The sequence below is a fragment of the Podarcis muralis genome, chromosome 13 (assembly GCF_964188315.1).
Source record: "Podarcis muralis chromosome 13, rPodMur119.hap1.1, whole genome shotgun sequence".
Taxonomy (NCBI): Eukaryota; Metazoa; Chordata; class Lepidosauria; order Squamata; family Lacertidae; genus Podarcis; species Podarcis muralis.
Genome location: NC_135667.1, coordinates 13,160,653 through 13,183,229, shown reverse-complemented (window position 1 = coordinate 13,183,229; position 22,577 = coordinate 13,160,653). Strand labels below are relative to the sequence as shown.

At 42.4% G+C, this 22,577-nt stretch overlaps 2 protein-coding genes across 2 annotated transcripts; both read left to right on the top strand.

Moving 5' to 3' along the window:
- Positions 1-4,703: 4,703 nt before the first annotated feature.
- Positions 4,704-5,654, top strand: LOC114582499 (olfactory receptor 4Q2-like). Its single transcript, XM_028703574.2, has one exon. The coding sequence runs from the start codon at positions 4,704-4,706 to the stop codon at positions 5,652-5,654; it is 951 nt and encodes a 316-aa protein (XP_028559407.2).
- An 8,081-nt stretch (positions 5,655-13,735) lies between these two features.
- Positions 13,736-14,686, top strand: LOC114583327 (olfactory receptor 4Q2-like). The gene has a single exon (XM_028704655.2). It carries the CDS (start codon positions 13,736-13,738, stop codon positions 14,684-14,686), a length of 951 nt encoding a protein of 316 aa, XP_028560488.2.
- Positions 14,687-22,577: the final 7,891 nt, after the last annotated feature.

The window sequence follows — 22,577 nt, the reverse complement described above, 5'->3', positions numbered from 1 at the left end:
TAATAAAAACTGAGATGTCTACATTACCTGAGGCCTGCTGGAGAGTTTGCATAATGAAATTAAGATACCACAGACATTACACATTATGCCTGGAGAATGTACAAAATGGTCTGACACATGCACATCCCTCAAAGTCTGTTAGAGAGTATGCCTAATGTCTGGAGAATGTATAAGATGTAGCTGAGATATGCATGTCCCCCAATATGTATGGGAGAGGAGTACACACAATTTCCCATTCATGAACAGATTATGTGCATATCTTCCATGTGTTGTACAATGACTGGTAGTTGTACACAAATATACATTATTGCTCAATAAAAGATAAAGGTACCCTGGACGCTTAAGTCCAGTCAAAGGTGACTATGGGGTTGCGGTGCTCATCTCACTTTCAGGCCAATGGAGCTGGTGTTTATCCACAGAAAGCTTTCCGGGTTATGTGCCCAGCATGACTAAATTGCTACTGGCACAATGGGACACTGTGATGGAAACCAGAGGGCACGGAAACACTGTTTACCTTCCCACCACAGCAGTACCTATTTATCTACTTGCAGTGGCGTGCTTTCAAACTGCTAGGTTGGCAGGAGCTGGGGCAGAGCAACGGGAGATCACTCCGTTGTGGGGATTCGAACCGCTGACCTTTCAATTGGCAAGCCCAAGATGCTCAGTGGTTTAGACCACAGTGCCACCCGTGTCCCGTGTTGCTCAATGTACATTGCCATTAACATATATATTGTGAAAGAAGCAGCAGCTCGGGATCCAGTCCATAAAAGTGCAATAACACCCATTTTTCTACATGACAGTGATCTGCACCAAGTTGTTCACGGCATAAGAAAGTGCCAGAGCAATCTCCTCTTCTCTGTCTGCTGCTTGCCTCATAAACCCTCACCACTGTTTAATTCAGAAGGTGGAATTACCAGCTCAACACATGCAACTCTACTAAGTTTCCTTCCTCCCCACTTAGAAGCTTAAAGTGCAGTGCATTCTGCAAGCAAATAAATAAATGTTCTTATATGTCTTATCATGCACATCAAGTTATCCCATGGTGTTCATTTTATTCCTTCTATGCATCACTCTCTCTCAAAAAAAAGTCTTCATAAGGCCTAGAAGCTCCCACCACTTTAAAATCACACTGATTTTCACTAAGCTGTAAAATGGGACCGGTTGTTGTGGTTTGAGGACCCGACCCCCGCTTGGTGGAATAAAGACACATGGACACAGAATATAAGGTTAATGGGCAAGAAAAGGCCACAACTTTATTAATTACAGCAAGTGAGAAGGTATTGGCTTAGGCATTGGACCACAAAAGATTTGACTCCACACACTCAAAGAGGGGTGAGTCTGCAGAGGGGTTAACCACCAGTAGGGGGAGCCTGTTGATGCTAATACAACTATGAGCTCTCCCCGATGTCACCGAGGGTCATGCCATGGCCCCACCACCACACAGGCATCAGACAGGATTCACGACCGCCGGATTCCTTTAACGGAATACCCAAATTTGAAGGGGTAGGCGATGGCCACACCTTGCCCTACCACACACCAACAACACATTCCAATGCCTAACCGCCACCCGAGCCCAAGAGGCTTGCCCCCAATACCCTCACAGCTGTAACCAATCCCTAATACTGCTGACGATGTTACCTAGCCAAATGTCGTTTCCCCGATCTGAAAGATGAACCCGTGAGCAAATGGGCTGAATGGCTGGTGTGGCTGCGTCTTGAGCAGCAAACCACGCCCCCCCAAGCCGCCTGATTGGGTGCTCAACCGGGGGCATGGCGCACCAGCCATGTGGATGGGGCAGGGGGCGTAACACCCCCTGCGTGACGCAGGAATCGTCTCCCGCCCACAACACCTCCCCTCCGGAAGGAGGAGAGGCCTTTTCACTAAGCAGAAACCTCTTCACAGGGTTGTTGTGATGATAAAATTGGGCAGGGCAGGGTGGGGGGAGAACCACATAAGCTTTCCTAAGGTCCTTCGAGGAATGGCAGGATCAAAGTTAAATAAATAAATAAATAAATAACCAACCATCCCTGGTAGGGATAGGCAGACATGAACCTATATTTCAACACTTCTAATGAAGAGTCCAGTACCTTTTAAGGAAAGCTGCTCCACTGTTGCACAGCTCATACCATCAGAGAAGCCTCACCCCCACCTTTTAATTGGAATTCCTTGGTTTGGATCCTACTCTCCTGAGCAGCAGAAAACAAATTTCCTCCAACTCGGGGGCAGGGGGAGCTCTGGTTTGTGGGTTGTTCTTGGCCTGCCAGGGGGTCCAAAGCCCACTAGGGTTTTATCCTGTAGCTGAACCCAAGTTAAAGATTTGTTCTCTGTTTCCCCCTGTCTTTCCTTCTCTAGCCTTCCTTCCTTTGTTTTTCTTGAATCAAGTTTTAGTCTGTAAGCTCCTTGGAGGCAGAGGCCTGTTCTCTTTTATGATGTGAATCACTGTGTACACTGCTGATGAAACAAAACAATTTCTTTAATATTTGTAAAACATGGAGGCTAATCCAGTGCACAAATCTACTCCACTGGGTTTAGTGAGTTCAGATCAAATCTAAACAGGGCATGAGGATGAATTTGCTGTGCTTTGCAGATGGTGGCAAGTTCTCAAAGTTTGTTTCCTTTGCCTCACTGGGGACACCAGAGCCAGATGTCAGAGCGGTAACTTTGGAAACAAACTCCCTTTGTAACAATGATCATCCAGCTCTTGAATGCCCATAGCACCAGTTTACCTTGCCAAGATCTGAAGGGATAAATCAAGCATCCTCTTTGTTGTTCCCATTTTCCATCTGGCATGGAGAGTTCAAAGTCATCAAGCAAAAACAGAATGCTGCTTCTGAGACTGAGATTGGATCAGCTGTGGAAAGAAGTTCTCTGTGCAATCTTCAAGTGACCTCAGAGTGAGTGAGTAAGGGGCAAGTGAGATGGATGGGGCTGATGGGGTAGTTCAGATTCAAATTTGCTAAAAAAAATTACCCCCCTTCAGACACGAGCTGAGTTGCAAAGAAGGTTTAGAATCTATATTTTATTATTATTATTACTATATTATTATTATTATTATTATTATTATTTCCATCATCACTGACCATGTTAGCAGGGTTGGTTGGAGTTGATTAACATATTGACAATATTCCATTGGTTATATCTATTCAAATTCTCTATCGTAGGATATGGGAGTGGTAGATGATTTTGAGTTCAGAGAGGTCAGGCAGAGATTCTGTGGCTTGTGATCATTCCACAATTCTGTTAATTGTCTACTGATTCCTGTAAGCACAAAATGCTTTGCTCCGCTGTTTTCACCTTCACCTCATGCCTGCCTCACATTTTCTACAACCTCTCTTGCACACAAACCACTGCATTTACCTCTTGTATCTTCCCCCTCCCAAAGACTTCAACATCTAAGCACTGTTTTCACATTCTGCCCAACTCCCATGCTGTATACCTTTCTATGCCAGTGCTTTCATATTCAACCTCATTCCCATTCCTCCTACTCATTCTGGGGTTTTTTTTTGGGGGGGGGGGCGTTGGCAACCCCCCTTTCCACTTCCATTTTCAGCTTCACTCTTTTTTTTAATCTCTCCACCCTTCTCCGTTCTCTTCCTAGTTCTCCCTTTCTGTGTGATCACCATCATTTCCATACCTTCTTCTGTTCTGCAGCCCCCTTTGTGTATACAACCCATACTGATATATGTTGCTCATCTTTAATATGAGAATCTTAAGAGCAAGCTGTCACTTTGTTTATTCAGATAGAGAATCCTAAGTTCAGTTGATGGATGTTGTGCACATATGGATGTTTAAAATATCCTTTCTAAATTACCACATTGAATCTAGAACCTCATGTTAAAGACAACAAATGGTACCAGGAGTGATGGCAGTAGATACAATGGAATATTAGAGGGCCTTGTATCCTTTATCTTTCCCACACGAGGCAACTGAGAAATGGAAGAGGGAAAAGTTTAAAACATCAATTTTCACTCTTCTTCATTGGAAATTCATTGGACTAGATGATTCCCTCAGTCCCTTCCAGCTCTACAGTTCTATAATTCTTTGATTCTATAACAGCAGAAGTTTGTGCAAAGCAGTGGTGAGGAGACACAGAACAGAAAATAGCAGTTTTAAATGATGGAAATGGTCTGAGCAAAATGGGAAGGAAGGGACACAGAAAAAAAAATACAGTTTTCAGCAGCAGCAGCAGCAGCAGCAGCAGCAGCAACAACAACAACAGAGGTTTGAGTAAATAAGGGATAAAGGAATGTGGAATAAAGTGGTGGTTTTAAACAGTGCTTTTCTTCTAGAAAGAAAGGTGTCAGTACTGCATAACCTTGAGTATCCCCAGAAAAAAATCCCTGGCTTTTTAACACTATATTCTATTCAAACATCTTCCAGAAAAAGCTATGCAGAAGATCAGTTCTGGAATAAATGTTTCATGCATAGAGAAGTGAATCAAAACTACCCCCTTCACTTAGAAGCAAATGAAAGCTAGTCATGTTCATTCATTTTAATTGGTTTACTCTGAAACGGAAAAACATTTGGTTTAGCTTTGGTTTACTTACTTGTTCCCTGTCCTATCTCCCAAAGGAACCTATTTTATGACGTTTTAGCAATTTTATAGCACACAAAGATGATTTCTTCAATGAGCAGGCAGCTTAGAAAATATTTTTGAATGAATGAATTAAAAAATCTGTTTGTTCCCCCCTTTTACAGGCTAAATGGGGCACCTAAAAGAAAACAACACAAGAATAAATGAATTCCTTTTGATGGCCATATCCCCCACATGGGAGTCCCAAGCCATCCTCTTTGCGGTCTTCCTCCTGGTTTACGCATCTACCATAGTAGGAAATAGTCTTATCATGCTGACAGTGACTTCTGACCTTCGACTGCAAACACCTATGTACTTCCTGCTGGGGAACCTCTCCTTCGTGGACCTTTGCTACTCCACAGTCACAACCCCTAAAATTCTAGTGGACCTTTTGTCCAAGAAGAAGAGCATCTCCTTTGATGCCTGCATGGCCCAGCTCTTTTTCCTCCATTTTGTGGGTGCAACCGAGATGTTCCTTCTCACCATCATGGCCTATGACCGGTATGTGGCTATTTGCAAGCCTCTGCACTATCCCAATATCATGAACAGGCAGCTTTGTAGCTGGCTGGTGGCAGCCTCTTGGACTGGGGGCTTCATCCACTCCATAGTCCAGTTAGTTCTCACTATAGGGCTTCCCTATTGTGGGCCCAACCAACTGGACAACTTCTTCTGTGATGTCCCACCGGTTATCAAGCTGGCCTGCACTGATACCTACGTCACTGAACTCCTCATAGTCTCCAACAGTGGCCTCATCTCAATCAGCTGCTTTGTCATCTTGGTGGCTTCCTATGCCACCATCCTGGTGAGGATCCGCTCCCCTGAGGGACGGCGCAAAGCCCTCAATGTCTGTGCCTCTCACCTAATGGTGGTGACATTGTTCTTTGGTCCTTGCATCTTTATCTACGGTGGTCCCTTATCCACTATCTCAGTAGACAAGCTGACCCCTGTCCTGTACAATATCAATATCATCACCCCCATGCTGAATCCATTGATCTACACTCTGAGAAACAAAGATGTTAAGTCAGCCATAAGGAAGCTGACAGGGAAGGAAACAATTTCTGATGGGAAGGTAGACATGTGATTCCCTGGATTATTGCTTATAGAGACCTTCACAGCAGCATAGTTGGGTGTAGCATGTAATTGGAGAGTGTTGAAAGCGACCATTTTTGATAAAAATTGGACTGATCTTTTAAAAAATGTGCTTTGGCACATTTGAAATATGAATTAAGTACCCATCATATTCTTTTTTAATGCTGAGGAGTTAGTAAGAAATCTAATTAACAACAAGAAAAATAAGAACCTACAGGCTTAATCAGCAAGTCCTTTATCAGTAAGGAGGCTTCATTTTTAAAAACCATTATTATAGCACTATGGTTTTCATTTCCTATGCAAAAGCCCTGCTAGCTTCTGGTCAAATCCCTATTATTACTGCCTGACTGTAATGTAGATATCATTGGCAATCAAATAAAAAAGAGGTTAAATGCATGTGAATATAACCTGTAATTAAATAAACTTAGTATGTGTATTAAACAAAAATATCAGTTTTTGATATATAACATTCAATAAACCTGATAGTGTGATATTTTAAGTTGCAGAACTGGGAACACTCTTGAGTCCAAAAACATATTTCATTGACACTACCAAAGTAATTATTTCTAAACAACCGCCCTACTCCAATTATTTTGGGGACATGACATGCATGTTCTTTAACCCTTTCTCCCCACACTATGGTTCTGATCCAGATTGCCTATTCTGAACATGGAAGGGGAAACTAGCAGTCACTTTCTGTGAACCCCTTAGATCCCCATACCCTTCTGTCACCTATCCTGTAGCCAAATCCAAGCAGGTGCTACTAAATCATTTACATGCTCTTTCCCTGTTTATCTCTCTCTACCCTTCCTTCTTTTAAACTGTAAGATCCTTGAAAGCAGAGCTCTTTTCTCTTTCATGTTGTAAAGTACTGTGGACAATTATGGTGCAACAACATCAATTCCCTTCAAATTTTTAAATCAAGAAGGCGCTTACAAAGTACAAATCCATCCTAGGTAAAGGTAAAGGTACCCCCTGCCCGTACGGGCCAGTCGTGTCCGACTCTAGGGTTGTGCGCCCATCTCACTCAAGAGGCCGGGGGCCAGCGCTGTCCGCAGACACTTCCGGGTCACATGGCCAGCGTGACAAGCTGCATCTGGCAAGCCAGCGCAGCACACGGAAACGCCGTTTACCTTCCCGCCAGTAAGCGGTCCCTATTTATCTACTTGCACCCAGGAGTGCTTTCGAACTGATAGGTTGGCAGGCGCTGGGACCGAGCAACGGGAGCACACCCCGCCGCAGGGATTCGAACCGCCGACCTTTCGATCGGCAAGTCCTAGGCACTGAGGCTTTTACCCACAGCGCCACCCGCGTCCCCCCTCACAAATCCATCCTATGGCACATAAAAGGTAAAGGTAAAGGGACCCCTGACTATTAGGTCCAGTCGTGGCCGACTCTGGGGTTACGGCGCTCATCTCGCTTTATTGGCTGAGGGAGCCGGCGTACAGCTTCTAGGTCATGTGGCCAGCATGACTAAGCCACTTCTGGCAAACCAAAGCAGTGCACGGAAATGCCGTTTACCTTCCTGCCAAAGCGGTACCTATTTATTTACTTGCACTTTGATGTGCTTTTGAACTGCTAGGTTGGCAGGAGCAGGGACCAAGCAACGGGAGCTCAACCTGTCGTGGGGATTCGAACCACTGACCTTCTGATCTGCAAGCCCTAGGCTCTGTGGTTTAGACCCTTAAAAACTAAGGAGCAGGTTCCACCGAGATTTGAACTTGGATTGCTGGATTCAGAGTCCAGAGTGCTAACCATTACAACCTTTACAAATTCTCAAATTCTTTCCCTCACTGGAGACATCAGAGCAGTAACTTTGGCAAGAAACTCCCTTTGCAGTCACAATCATTCAGCTCCGCCATACTCAGCACATCAGTTTGTCCTGCCAAGATAAATCAGGAAGTCTTTTCATTATTATCACTTGCTGACTTTCAAAGGCATTGGGTGACACTGGGATGCCACTTCCCACTCCCCAGTGCAAGATCTTAGTGGCTGTGGAGAGTTGTTCCCCATGCAACCTCAGAGTGAGTAAGAAGAGAACAAGTGAGATGGGCAGGGCTGATGGGGTAGACATGATCTAAATTCACTGAGCAATTTCCCCCCTTAAAACACAAACTAGGCTGCAAAAAAGGTTACAATCCGTCTTGTAATTCACAGATAGGTGTCTTCCAGATATTTACGAACTACAACTCCCATCACTATTGACCATGCTGTGTGGGATTGATTGGAGCTGGGGATGAATAACCCTTGGGCAGCATCCCACTGGCTGCCACCAATTCTCTATTATAGGATTTGTGACTATAGCTACTTTTGGGTTGAGAGATTTTAAGGAGGGGGATTCTGCATCTTGTGATTGTTCCATAATTCCTTCAGTTGTCTAGCAGTCCTTATCAAGCACAAAAGCAGGGCTGGCACTACCATTGGGCAAAGTGAGGCATTCACCATCAGTGGCACATGTTGGTACCATTTTATAACTTGCTTTGGGTTAGGTTTTGTGAAAAAAGCAGCTAATTAAAGATACTTGTGATGGTGGTGATAATATTACTGCTATGAGGCAGCAGCTCTCTGGTTTTCCTCTGACACACCACAGACATTCTCCAAGATTGTTGAGGCAGACAAAAGTAAACCAAACTGGAATGAAAAGTATTTATAGGAAGCTGACAGAGGAATCTCTGTTTGTCCTTTTTCATTCTTCTGGGATTCTTTCATTCTTTTTTGCATGCTTATATATTTGAAAATCCTACGCAACCTGTTAAACCAGATTGCCTGCATCTGGTCCAATTTGGAAGGCGATCTCTAGAGGCTTGCTGACATTTTTCCAATATATGTGTTTATTCAGAAATATTCAGGCTAAGTGCAGGTGAAGCTGTGGCCTAAATATTCCCCCAGACTGTCCAGGTCCAATGCACCTCTGTCAGGTCCTAGGGAGCTGTCCAGCACCTCAATCACTGTTAAATCCCGGAGCCCCAAAGTCATTTCTCTGTCCCTCTGTCTGTCCCCCCTTCTTTCTTTCACCAACTGCAGTTTCTTTTCTCAGACAGATTGTTTTCACCATTCTTAGCTGTGTTGGAGAGTAGAGAGTGTGAGCCCACATGATTTATTCGAGGGGAGGTTAGGTAACAGTGCATCAAGGAAGTGTTAATTCATACTTTTGTCTGTCCCATAGCACGAAAGTGCAATATTTTTTGGAGGCATGTTTGTTGCACAAGACATCCTAATCACCTGTAAATGCACAACCTGAATTTGCTGGCATGTGATTGAACCCTACCTGAAGATGGTGATATTCTACTAGCGCCCAAAGAGAGATTTTACTTCTTGGCCATTCAAAGAGGCAGCTATTGATAGCAAGCAGCCACAGACACACCTCTCCACAGTCAAATGAGACATTTGGCATTTTTTTCAGGACTGATAAGGCTTTATCCAACAGCTTTTCCTGGTTCCACCAACCGTCTCATGTCCAGCCAGCACCACAACCCCCCAGTGTACAATATAGATAAATATTAAAATTTCGTAATGCAGAACTACCGATGCTCTCAAAAGTTAAAGCAAATCCTGGTACATAAAGGATGCAACTCAGTCTACCATTTCCCTAGTCCAAGCCCCATTGAGCACACCAAATTTGATCTAGACTGACAGTGCAATCCCATGCATGTCTGCTCAGAAGTAAGTCCTATCCATAGGCATGCATATTTTAACTGCCCCTTCATATTTGCTCAACCTGTATATTTGTAAATAAAGACAAGTATTATAAAATGAAGATTTATTTTATTTTGTTATAAATATATTTCTATACTGTTGTATCATAGAAATCTATCATAGTGGTTTATGATAATTTAAAATACGAACAATACAGTAAAATTATTTTACAAAATAAAAACAATTCAAAAGCAAAAGAATAAAAAACACAGCGGCTAACATTCTCCTTTCCCTTCCTCCCCCACAACAAACACTCTGTGAGGTGAGTGGGGCTGAGAGACTTCAAAGAAGTGTGACTAGCCCAAGGTCACCCAGCAGCTGCATGTGGAGGAGCGGAGACACGAACCCGGTTCACCAGATTATGAGTCTACCGCTCTTAACCACTACACCACACCACTCTGTAGGCAGAGTCTTGGTCTATTCAATACTGCAAAGCACCGTGAACACAGGTGTTGCAACACTGTAGATTGCTTTCAGATTTATAAAGCAAGAAGGTGGTTGCAATGTACAAATCCATTCTAATGGACTTGCTAAGTGAAGATTAAAGGAAAACTGGGTTGAGGAAGAATTTCCTTTGCAAGTTCTCAAAGTTTACTGCCCTTCTCTCACTGGGAATACCAGAGCAGTAACTTTGGAAAGAAACTCCCTTTGCAACCACACTCACCAGCTCCTTAATGCCTACACATATGTGCCAAGACTCAAAGAGATAATTAAATAAGACTTTTCATTGTTCCCATTTGCCAGCTTTCAAAGTCATTGAGTGACACCGCAAGGCCACTTCTCACTTCACACTCCAAGATTTGATTAGCTGTGAAGAGATGTTCCCTGTGCAACCTCAGAGTGAGTAAGGAAGAGAGTGCAAGTGAGACACACAGGGCTGATGGGGTAGACCTGATATAAATTTGCTAACCAATTTCCCTCCTTCAGACACAGACTAGCTTGCAAAAAAAGGGTTAGAACTTGTCTTGTAATTCACAGCTAGCTAATGTGTTCTCCAGATGTTTCTGGACCACAGCTACCATTATCCTTGAGCATGTTGCCTGGGACTGAATGGAGCTAGGGTTGAATAAACCCTGGGCGGCATCCAATTGACAGCCCTGTTCTAATTCTCTGTTATAGGATTAGTGATGATAGATGCTTTGGGGTTGAGAGATTTTAGGGGGAGATTTTGCATTTTGTGATTATTCCATAATTCTCTCAATTGTCTTGTGATGCTTGTCAAATAGAGAAGCAGGGCAAAGTGAGGCAATCACTTGAGGTGGCACGTGGTTGTTTCATTTCAAAGTTGCTCTGGGTCACATTTCGGGGGGGGGGGGGGAGCCAAATAATAAAGGATAATGGTGGTGGTGGTGATAATGCTGGGGCTGGGTGGAGAGCAACCTTCTGGCTGCTTCATCTCACACACCACATCCAGTCCCCAAGATTGTTGAGGCAGACACAGTTGAATCAAACTGAGACAATAAGTCCTCATACGGAGCAGAAGACAATTCGAAAGAAGGGTCTGTGATTCTCCTATTTTCTTCTTTCTGGGATTGGGTTTAATCCTCTTTCTGCAAGTATGTGTATTTCAAAAGTCTGCCCAGCCTCTTGAACCAGGTTGCCTGGGTCTGGTTCCTGTTGGAGGGAGATCTCTGGAAGCTTATTGGCATTTTGTAATATGTGTGTTTATCTGCAAAAATACAAGCTGAGCATAGGTGCTGGAATAGCTTAAACACCCTAATAGACTGTCAAGGACCACTGCACCCTCCAACATCAGGTTCGCGGGGAGCAATCCAGTACCCCCCAAATCCTGATAACCCCCGAGTCCCAAATTCATCTCTTGCCTTCTCTCTGTGTATGTTTCCCCCCTCCAACTGCAGTTTCTCCTCTTAGGTAGGCATCTCAATTGCACAATTCTTAGCTAGGGTGGGGAGCAGAGCTTCTGGGCACTTGCAGAAGACCTGTTTATTGAGCAGTCAGCCCAATTCATTTGTAATTTGGTTAGGCAACATTGCATCAAGGAAGTGTTGGCACATACTTCCCTCTGCATTTTTCTTATCAGAAAAAAAGTTAAATATTTGGGGGGAAGCATGTCTAGAGTGCATAATTTCCCAAACAACTGTAAATGTACAATCTGAATTGGCCATAAAGTAACTGAATCCTACCTGAAGATGATGACACCCTGAAAGGGCCCAGAAAGAGATCTTACTCTTAGATATTCCTTGGACCACACAAAAAGCCAGCTATTGATAGCAATCTCCCAATCACCTTATTAAAGGAGACATTTGACATTTGTCAGGACTAATAAGGTATTATGTGGCAGTTTTATTGGTTTCATTAGCTCTCTCTTATTCCCATCCCCCACCCCCAATGTTCAATATGGATAGAATTTTAAAATGTCCTGATGTGCAGAACTACCAGGGTCCTCAAAAGGCAAGGTATAATTTTATGACATAAAGTTTGCATTCCAGTGCACACTTTTCTAGGACTGTGGTGTTAATCATGTTTGCTAGAGTTACTGAAGATACCTTAAAAACTGCTTCGTTAGGAGAGTGCTAAATGATACCCACTGCCAGCGTAGGTGATCATTAGAAGAGCTTTCTATTTCATTTAAGGACTTGAATATGCTGGTAAAATCTAATGAAGAAGGCATCCCACTACTAATTGTGTTAGGCTATCTATAAGGGTGCTTAGAGCAGTTCCTTGCTGTGCTAGTGAACTCATGACAAGCAGTGTCTTGGCTCTTATTGATGCGTTTATTGGTTTTATGGTATTAATTAGACTATATACCACCTTATGATATTGTGTATGCAAGTGCTGTTTATGAATATGTAAATAAAGAAAACAGAACTTGTTACACTCATCCTGTTTAAAGCGCTGAGTAGTTCCAGGGATATAGTGCTTAACTAGATCTAGTTTGTATTGGAAGTTACTAGAGGTTTATTGGCATTTTGTAAAACTTGACTTTGTAGTTCCCTAGCCAATTGTGGAGGGGCAGACCTTGGTAATCTTTCATAATAAGAGGCCTTTATGAGGCCACATTTGACACCCCCAAATGTATATTATTTTTTTGCATCCCCTCAAACTGATATAGAAATGTAGTGAACTGGATGCTGCAAAAATGGGAAATTGCTGAAATGAAATTGACAGTTTTACTGATTCCTACACCTTGTATATTCTGTGTTCACCTTGACATTCTGGAGACCAGATATGTAAAATGGTTGAATGGACAGACAGAGAGATATTACACTGTATACCTAAAATATTGTTGCTATTGACATTCAAGCTGTGAAAGTTGGCAGTCCCAGGCAATTGCTGTCAGTGTCCAAAAGCTTACACCAGTAAATGTCTCCAGTCACCTATACAGTATACAGTGCTACCTCGGGTTAAGTACTGAATTCGTTCCAGAAGTCTGTGCTTAACCTGAAACTGTTCTTAACCTGAAGCACCACTTTAGCTAATGGGGCCTCCTGCTGCCACCGCGCCACCGGAGCACAATTTCTGTTCTCATTCTGAAGCAAAGTTCTTAACCTGAAGCACTATTTCTGGGTTAGCGGAGTCTGTAACCTGAAGCATATGTAACCTGGAGCATATGTAACCTGAGGTACCACCGTATTTATAAGGATGGGGCAAAATGTTACCAGCCTGAAGATGGTGAAGAAGAGGAGGTTGCGGCCAGAAATACGAAGGTGTTTTGGACAGTTTGTTTTCAGTATGAACATTCTACCCTGATTTAAGTTGCGTATATGCCATCCACATTCTAGGTCCAACTGCACACTTTAAAAAGCCCCTTGGAGGTAACAGTATTATCATTAGTGAATAAAGTGCTTAAACAACCTGGGTCCAGGTTACTCAAAGGACCAAATTTTCCCTAGTGTGCAGGTTAGATCAGTATAATCACTTGGCCAAGCCTTTCTGACTGTCCCACAGTTATCTCCTGTTGATTTATTTTCTGTACCAACTGAAAGTTTTTATGGTAGTGGTTACTTGGCCATCTGTTGTTAATATTTTTAGTTTCGCCAAGCACTTTTAGAGGATTGATTAGATTCAGTCTGGATAATCTGATCCATGTTTTGTGATTTAGGGTTGAATTCAATGGTAGTCCTATTCAGGGTAGAGCCAATGAAAATGATGGGCCATTCACTAGAATGGATCTACTCTAAGTATGAATAGCATTGGATACAACATTTATTTAGTTAGTTAGTTAGTTAGTTAGTTAGTTAGTTAGTTAGTTAGTTGGTTATCCCTTGCCATTCCCCCCCAAGCAGCCAATTTTATAAGGTTTTCATTATTTTATTTTGCACCCCAATGATCTGCTTTAATGAATTGGCCACTTATCAATATTCTTATTAAATAAACAAATAATTAAAAATGCTTCTTTCCACTTTTGCAGGCAAAATGGATCATCTGAAAGGAAACTACACCAGAGTCAATGAATTCCTCTTTGTGGCCCTTTCTCCAACATGGCAGTCCCAAGTCACCCTCTTTGTGTTCTTCCTCCTAGTCTATGCAGCCACCCTAGTAGGAAACAGCCTGATCATGCTGACAGTGACCTCAGACCCTCGACTGAGAACACCCATGTACTTTCTGCTCGGGAACCTCTCATTTCTAGACCTTTGCTACTCCCATGTCACAACCCCTAAGATGTTGGTGGACTTTTTGTCTGAGAAGAAGAGCATCTCCTTTGAAGCCTGTATGGCCCAGCTCTTTTTCCTCCATCTCTTGGCTGCTGCTGAGATGTTCCTCCTCACTGTCATGGCCTATGACAGGTATGTGGCCATTTGCAAGCCTCTGCACTATCCCAATATCATGAACAGGGAGCTCTGTAGCTGGCTGGTGGCAGCCTCTTGGACTGGAGGCTTCATCCACTCCATGGTTCAATTACTCCTCACTGTAGGCCTTCCCTACTGTGGGCCCAACCAACTGAACAACTTCTTCTGTGATGTCCCACCGGTCATCAAGCTGGCCTGCACTGACACCTACGTCACTGAGCTTCTCATAGTCTCCAACAGCGGCCTCATTTCAGCCAGCTGCTTTGTCCTTTTGGTGATCTCCTATGCAACCATCCTGGTGAGGATCCGCTCTCCCGAGGGACGACGCAAAGCCCTCAATGTCTGTGCCTCCCACCTAATTGTGGTAACATTGTTCTTTGGACCCTGCATCTTTATCTACACCGAGCCTTTATCTGCTATCACAGTAGACAAGCTGACCCATGTTCTTTACAATATCAATCTCATCACCCCTATGCTGAATCCGTTAATCTACACTCTGAGAAACAAAGATGTGAAGTCAGCAATAAGGAAGCTGACAGGGAAGGAAACAATTTCTGATGGGAAGGTAGAGACGTGATTCTAAAGACTTTCACAGAATATCCTCCAAAGAAACTATCTAAACAGCCATGCTTTTGCTTCTATGGAGAAGGGTGGATAACAAATTTAAATAATGACAACAGCAACAACATACAAATATAACCAGCAAATGCTTAATCAACAATGACATTTCATTTTAAAACTGATATTATAGCACTTTGTTTTTCTTTTCCTATGCAGAAGCTTGAGATTGAATCACAATTATTACTCCCCGTCAATGATGAAAACGTCCTATGCAATCAAATAAATAAAGAGATCAAGCACATGAAAATACAACATGTAATCAAATAAACTGAGTATGCATATTTAACCAAAATATCAATGTTCAAATAAATAACATTAATATACGGGATAATACAATGGTGTCGTGTGTGTGTGTGTGTGTGTGTGTGTGTGTGTGAATGAAATGTTGTATGTAACTTAAAAATATAATATAGTTGGTGAGCTTCTCCATAGACCAGAAGACTAGGAGTGGCTCTGCAAATATTTTGGGGTGGGGTGAGTGAGAGAGTCAGCAGTGAAATCTGAAGTGAGTGGGTAGCATAAAGACATACAGACATAATTTTATTTGTAGCATTACAATGCTTGGATAATTGTCAAGGTTCAAACCCTCCCACCCAGCCCAACTCTGTGATGGAAAATAATGACACCTCTACAGAGCCCTAACCTTGACATTTTCCAATTTGAGGAAAGTGGAAAAGGAAGACCAAGAGAACAAAGGAAGCATTGGGAAAATCCATTTAAAGTATAATAGGCAGATTGACTCATGAGAACAGTGTCATCAATAAGCTACAGTGTTAACCCTCTCATCACTGATTTCATCTGGCAAAGTTACAGAGGTGGAGGCTTAGTCATTGTTTCAGAAACTATATCTCTCCCCTCCCCCCCCATCACTCTCTCTATACCTAATCCTCACTAGGGGACGGCATTTTTTAAAGCCAAAACCATTTATTCTCTTTACCTACTTCTGTCTGTATCATTCTGGTTTGTATCTCACAAAAAAACCCACCTGCCCTGCCCATTTTTCCCTTCAGCTATGTGGTTCTCTGGCACCACCCTCAGATCTACTTCAACCCCCCTGTAACCCACTCTCACTAAGTTTTAGAGCCCTGAACTGGATTTCTATTAGGCCTTTTAAAAATTATTTATTTTTCTGCTTTCACAGATACTGAATGAGTCCCACCTCAGTCAGCAGTCACCCACAGTTTTATTGATCACAGAGATAATAAATGATTTTACAATAGTTCAGTGCAAAGGAGCATATGGTTTCGGTAACATACTTAAGATGTGACTTCGGTTCATATGAACACTCCTACCTACTCTACCATTCTAAATATATCCAGGCTAAATATACACTCACCATTTGTCCCCAAACCATGACCATTAATAACACCGACCTCACTCTCTCTCACTAATACTACCACAGCTACCCAAACACTTTACCCCACCCCCATGAAACTCCAACTACCACTGCTCCTTTCAACTAAAAACCACCAGTAGTCAATTTCCCTATCAAAATTCTTATCCAGTTACTATTTACTTCCAACATTCCAAGCACAATCTCTCCCTCTCCCAGCCTAACACCTTATTTCAATTATTATACAATCTGAGAAAAGAGACAATGCACATACTTTTGTAAACCAAGAAAATCTTTAATAAACATTATTTGAAATGCACTGCACTGGCTTCCAGTGCATGTCCAGAAAGAAAGAAAGAAAGAAAGAAAGAAAGAAAGAAAGAAAGAGAGTTTGGATTTGATACCCCACTTTTTCACTACCCTAAAGAGTCACTACCCTAAGGAGTCTCAAAGCAGCTAACATTCTCCTTTCCCTTCCTCCCCCACAACAAACACTCTGTGAGGTGAGTGAGGCTGAGAGACTTCAAAGAAGTGTGACTGACCCAAGGTCACCCAGCAGCTGCATGTGGAGGAGCAGGGAATCGAACCCGGTTCACCAAATTAAGAGTCCACTGCTCTTAACCATGACACGAAAGAAAGAAAGAAAGAAAGAAAGAAAGAAAGAAAGAAAGAAAGAAAGAAAGAAAGAAAGAAAGAAATTATACTCACCTATATATTTAGCAAAATATATATACTATCACATACTAGTTTACTGTAATTATTCTAATATTTACACACTTTCATTTATATATACACCAGAGCACCACAGGCTCCCACTCCCGTCAGTCCCAGGAGGTGTGGCCAATGGTCATGGATGATGGGAGTTGAAGTCAATACAGCATATAAAATGTCAAACATGAAAAACAAGAAGCTGGTTGCAAAGTACAAATCCACTCTACTGGACTTCAGTGCAAATTAAAGGTAAATTGGGCTGAGGAGGAATTTCCTTTACAACTTCTCAGAGTTTTCTGTCTTTCCCTCATTGGAGACATGAGAGCAGCAACAGCGGAAACAAACTCCCTTTGCAATCACAGTCATGCAACTCCTTAATGCCCAGAGCACCTGATTGCCTCACCAAGATCCAAATGGATAAATTGAGGTGTCTTTTCATTGTTCTCATTTTCTGGCTTGCAGAGAGCTTTCGATGTCGTTGAGCGACAATAGAACACAACTTCTCACTTCTCATTCCAAGATGTGATGAGTTGGGGAGAGACATTCTCCACACAACTTCAGACTGAGTAAGTAGAGAGCAAGTGGAATCAACAAGGCTGATGGGGGAGACCTGAAACAAATTTGCTAATCATTTCCCCCCTTCAAACAGAAACCATCATGTCCTCCAGATGTTGCCAGACTACAACCCCCCTTATCACTGACCATGTTGGCTGGGACTGATGGGAGTTGGAGTTGAATAACATTTAAAGGGCATCTCATTGGCTATAGATGTTCTATTTCTGTAATAGTATTTGTGGTGATTGATGCTTTTGAGTTTAACGATTTTAGGGGTAGGTTGTGATTATTCTACAATATTGTCAATTGTCTCCTGTCAAGCACAGAAGAAGGGCTGGCCCTACCATTAGGCAATATGAGGCAACTGCTTCAGGTGGCCAACTAACTCAGGATAATAATAATGGTGATTATTATTGATTATTATTATTATAATGATGATGGGAGGTAGTAGCAGCAGCCATCAGTTATCTCCCTGCTCTGGAGATCATAGCTGTGCGCCACACAGCCTGCCTTGCAAGAGAGAGGGTCATAGCTCAGTGAAAGAACAACCACTTTGCATGCAGCAGCTCCCAAGTTCAATCCCTGGCATTGCCAGGAAGGGTAGGGAAGCCCTGGAGAGCCACTGCCAATCAGTGTAGACAATACTAAGCCAGACTGACCTGTAGGTCTGAGTCAGTACAAGGCAGATTCCTATGTTTCTATGAAGTCACTAAATTAGTCTGCTGCCGTAAGGTGCAATGGAGGAGGATACTCTCCCATTGCCAGAGTCAACTGCTAGCCTAGTCAGTTTCATTCAGAGAGAAAGCAAGGCAGAGAGGGACACACAGAGAAAGCAGAGAGTGACCTATAAAACCATAGCAACACTCTAAAAGCACCAAAATAGCAAAGTCAAGGGTGACTATGGGGTTGCATCTTGCTTCAGGCCGAGGAAGCTGGCATTTGTCCACAGGCAGCTTTCCAGTTCATGCGGCCAGCATGACTAAACCGCTTCTGGTGCCATGGAACACCGTGATGGAAACCAGAGCACACAGAAACACTGTTTCCCTTCCCGTCACAGCAGTACCTTTACCATAACCATGTTAGAGTGCTGACTGTCCCCAAAGGTACCTGATCCTGAAGCAAGGGGCTTTGAATTCTTGTTGTCCAGATATTTTGGGCTGCAACAACCATCACAGTACAGCCATGCTTACCTGAACAGATTGGGATGGTGGAAAATTGAAAACATCTTGAGGACGCCAGGCTAAGCAAGGCTGCCTGAGAGTGTTTCGACACTGGGTCTCTGACTTATATAGTTGTAAGTAAACACACACATTCCAAAATGATATCAACTTTCAGTGACTTTCTTCTAAAGGAAATCAATTCTGAATAAATGGTACACTTCTCAAAATTCTCACTGCTCAGGGGCATGAAGTGATTGTGACTAAAGGAAATGAAATGGGACAAGATTTTTGATATAAGCAAAGTTTAACCAAGCAGAGACAAAACATTTTCACGGGGAGCTGAAGGCATCTGGCAGAGGGGTAGCTGCTTGTGATATTTTCATCTTTCTGGGGTTTGCAAGCTTGTACATTTCAGAAAACTACACAGCCTGTTGAACCAGACTACCTGGATTTGGTTCCCTTTGGAATGAGACCCCTGGAGGCTTTCTGGCATTCTGTAATATGTGTGTTTATTTAAAAAGATACAATCTGAACAGAGGTGAAAGTAAGCATACTAGCAGACAGTCAATGTCCACTGTACCCCCCCTCAGGTTCCCAGTGAACATTTCCAGACTTGTTTATTGTGCATGCATCCTGATTTAATTGTGGGGAGGTTAGGCAGCATTGCATCAATGAAGTGTAAACTCACACTTTCCTCTGCATTTTCTTCATCACAGAAAGTGCAATATTTTGGGAAGCGTATTGTCCTGCAAGACCTCCAAACAGCTGTAATTGCTCAAGATGAGTTAGCCAGAATGTGACTGACTCTAATCTGAAAATAGCAACACTCTAATAGTGCCAAGAGAGGGACTCGGGTGGCGCTGTGGGTTAAACCACAGAGCCTAGGACTTGCTGATCAGAAGGTCGGCGGTTCAAATCCCTGCTCCTGCCAACCTAGAAGTTCGAAAGCACGTCAAAATGCAAGTAGATAAATAGGTACAGGAAGGTAAACGGTGTTTCCGTGTGCTGCTCTGGTTCGCCAGAAGCAGCTTAGTCATGCTGGCCACATGACCTGGAAGTTGTACGCCGGCTCCCTTGGCCAAAAAAACGAGATGAGCACCGCAACCCCAGAGTTGGTCACGACTGGACCTAATGGTCAGGGGTCCCTTTACCTTTTTAATACTGCCAAGAAAGAACTCTTCATCTCAGATATTCCTTAGTCATTTAAAGGGCTGGTTGTTGATAACAGTCAACCAGTCTTCCAAACAAATGCAACATTGGGCTGCTTCATCAGGACTAATATGCAATTCTTCGGCAATTTCTCCTGGCTCCATTAACCCTCTCTTCTCCAGCCACCCATCTCCCCCATTGTACAATATAGATAGAATTTTAAAATATCTTATATATGCTTTAAAAAGTCCAATCAACTGCAGGTGCATAAAGGATGTAATTCAGTTCACACTTTTCCTGTCCCATTGAACACAGTGGAATCAATCAAGACTAACAGTGAAATCCTATCCATGCCTAACCAGAAGAAACAGGGTAGAACAGAACCTTGAAATGGCCCTTGACACATCTCAGCTATTTCTATTTCTGGAAAGGAATAGCTTGGCCATAATGCTGTAGGCTTTGGTATCTTCTATTTTTTTAAAAAAATATATTTTTATTAAAAGTTTCCAAAGTTTTTTTTATAACACAAAACAAAACAAAACAAAACCATACAACACACATCACAGACATAAAATACATGTATAATTTCAAGCCTTAATTTCTTATATCTTACTTTCCCGACTTCCTCATACCTCCCCTTTCTGTATTCCAATATCTAATTAATTGTTCAGCAAATCCTTCCCTTATTTTTAGCTTAACTTTAACCTTACTTTTTCTTTTTAGTTTATCCATTACCGCAAATAACCACATATTTTCTAATCCAGCGTCATTTTAGCAGTCATTAATTTTACAATATTTCTTTAAATAGTCCTTAAATTTTTTCCAATCTTCTTCCACTGTTTCGGCTTTGGTATCTCCTAGACCATATCCTCCAATTGCCAAAAAGATGCAGGGACAATCACGAAAATGTTCAAGCCATCACGGGACCAGGTTATTTTAAGCAGTATCTTCACCAAATTAAGGTTTTTAGCTTAGTGACACCAGGATTTTTGCAAGACTGTGGCTATTGAAATCAGACAAGCACTTACCATTGAAGTACTGGGTCACTTTCTAAAAACAAGAATTTTTAGATAAATTTGATTAAGCACTGGCCATTTCTTCTGAATTTTATGATTTCTGGATTTTACTAATCTTGGTTTGAATGCAATGCTAGTGCTCCTCCGAGCAGAGCTATTGAAATATATTGTCCTAAATGAGTCATGTTTATTTATTTCAGTGGATCTACTCTAAGTAGTTTTATTTTTTATTTCCCGCCTTTTCTCCCAAAGTAGCTCATTTTATGATGTTTTAATGATTTAATTGTATATCACCAAGATATTGCTTAATGAGCTAGCAATATATATAAATCTTTATTGCGGTCCAACGACCCATAACATGGATTCAGAATAAAATACAGATTCATACAGACAACCCCTCAGGGAAGGGAGACCGAAGCGTTATTTGTTGAGTCATATTGATCTTTGATTCTTATGACTACTGAAATAAACTTTGCCACAGCCACCGTGATATCTTTGGACTTGTCATCCAGAAGATATTTGGTATAGTAGGCTTCAGATTGACCTGGTCGATTTGCCAATAGTGCTTTAATCAATAGTTCCCTAGCTTTATAATATTGTCCGCAATGCAATAAAATGTGCCTCATGCAGTCGACATCCTGAGAGCATACACAGATCCTATTTTGCTAAGGAATACCTCTCAAGCTGCTCTTCTTCTTCTTCTTCTTCTTCTTCTTCTTCTTCTTCTTCTTCTTCTTCTTCTCAGTCTTCCATTTAACACTTCTGATGGGAATACATTTAATCTGGCTTTGGTGAAAAGATGTCGATATGTTGGTACAGAAAAATTTCTAAGATATGCAGGTGTCTGAAAATTGAACCCATAGTGAATTCCTACTGCTAATGGACCACAGATAACATGAGATTGAGATTGGAGATCACTTTGTGATATGTCCCAGAGCGTTTGCCTCAGAGATTCAAGGGCAGTTTCATAGCCCAGATGGTACAGGAGAGAAGGTGGCATACCAATCGAAGTGGCTTTTCTAACCATAATTTTCATCCATGAGCTGGTAAACTCCTCGTTGTTTAGGTATGGAAGTAACGCCTTCCCTAGGCCAAAGACTGAGATCTCAGGGCAGCCCACCATGCTTTAGTTGATAGAGGACATTCACCTGTTTCTAAAAATAGTATTGCATTTGGAACACATTTTGTAACTAGTAGGAGGGACCGGAGAAACCGGGCTCCATTGTGGAAGCAGTGACAGTTCTGCCGAATCTTCATCATAAAAATTGTCTGGGAGATTTGAATTTTCCATGAATATATTTCTAAAATGGTTCTCCCTTACCTGGAAGCCATCAAACCTGGAGAATGAGCCGTTGAACCAGACCTTTGAGGCGCAGAGGAGTTGAGAGACAGATTTTGCATTAAATACCCTGATGGCTGATGGAACATAATGGTCTCCCCTTGTATAAAAGAATTGAAGTATAGCCAGTTTGCTTACCTCCGCCGTTTGATAGGCTGTCTGCCAATGATGTTTCCAGGACTTGGAATGATGGAATAGAAAGCCCTAGGTACCGGAAGTATTTGGTCTGCTCTAGTTTGTGACCATGCAGTACCCATTTACACGGGGAGAATCTCTTCTCAAACACCAGGACTTTTGATTTTTCATAATTGATGGATAACCCATTACCAGAGCAGTAGCCTGAGAATTTCCTTAGTTGGTAGTTCAGGCCAGGTCTGGTTCAGGAGAGGATGGCCATGTCATCCGCATACAGCAAGAGAGGGGTCTTTCTCATCCCCATTTTTGGAAGATGGCCATCAGGGTCCATTAAGCTTGCCTCTAAGTCATCAAAAACAAACTGAGCAAAGTAGGGGCCAAAATGCATCCCTTTCTCACTCCCCTGGCCATCTCAATACAGTCAGAGAGCTGGCCCTGCAACCTTCACC

Excerpts from the sequence above, each read along its gene's own strand:
- LOC114583327 (XM_028704655.2), top strand. The coding sequence starts at position 13,736 with ATGGATCATCTGAAAGGAAACTACACCAGAGTCAATGAATTCCTCTTT.
- LOC114582499 (XM_028703574.2), top strand. The coding sequence starts at position 4,704 with ATGGGGCACCTAAAAGAAAACAACACAAGAATAAATGAATTCCTTTTG.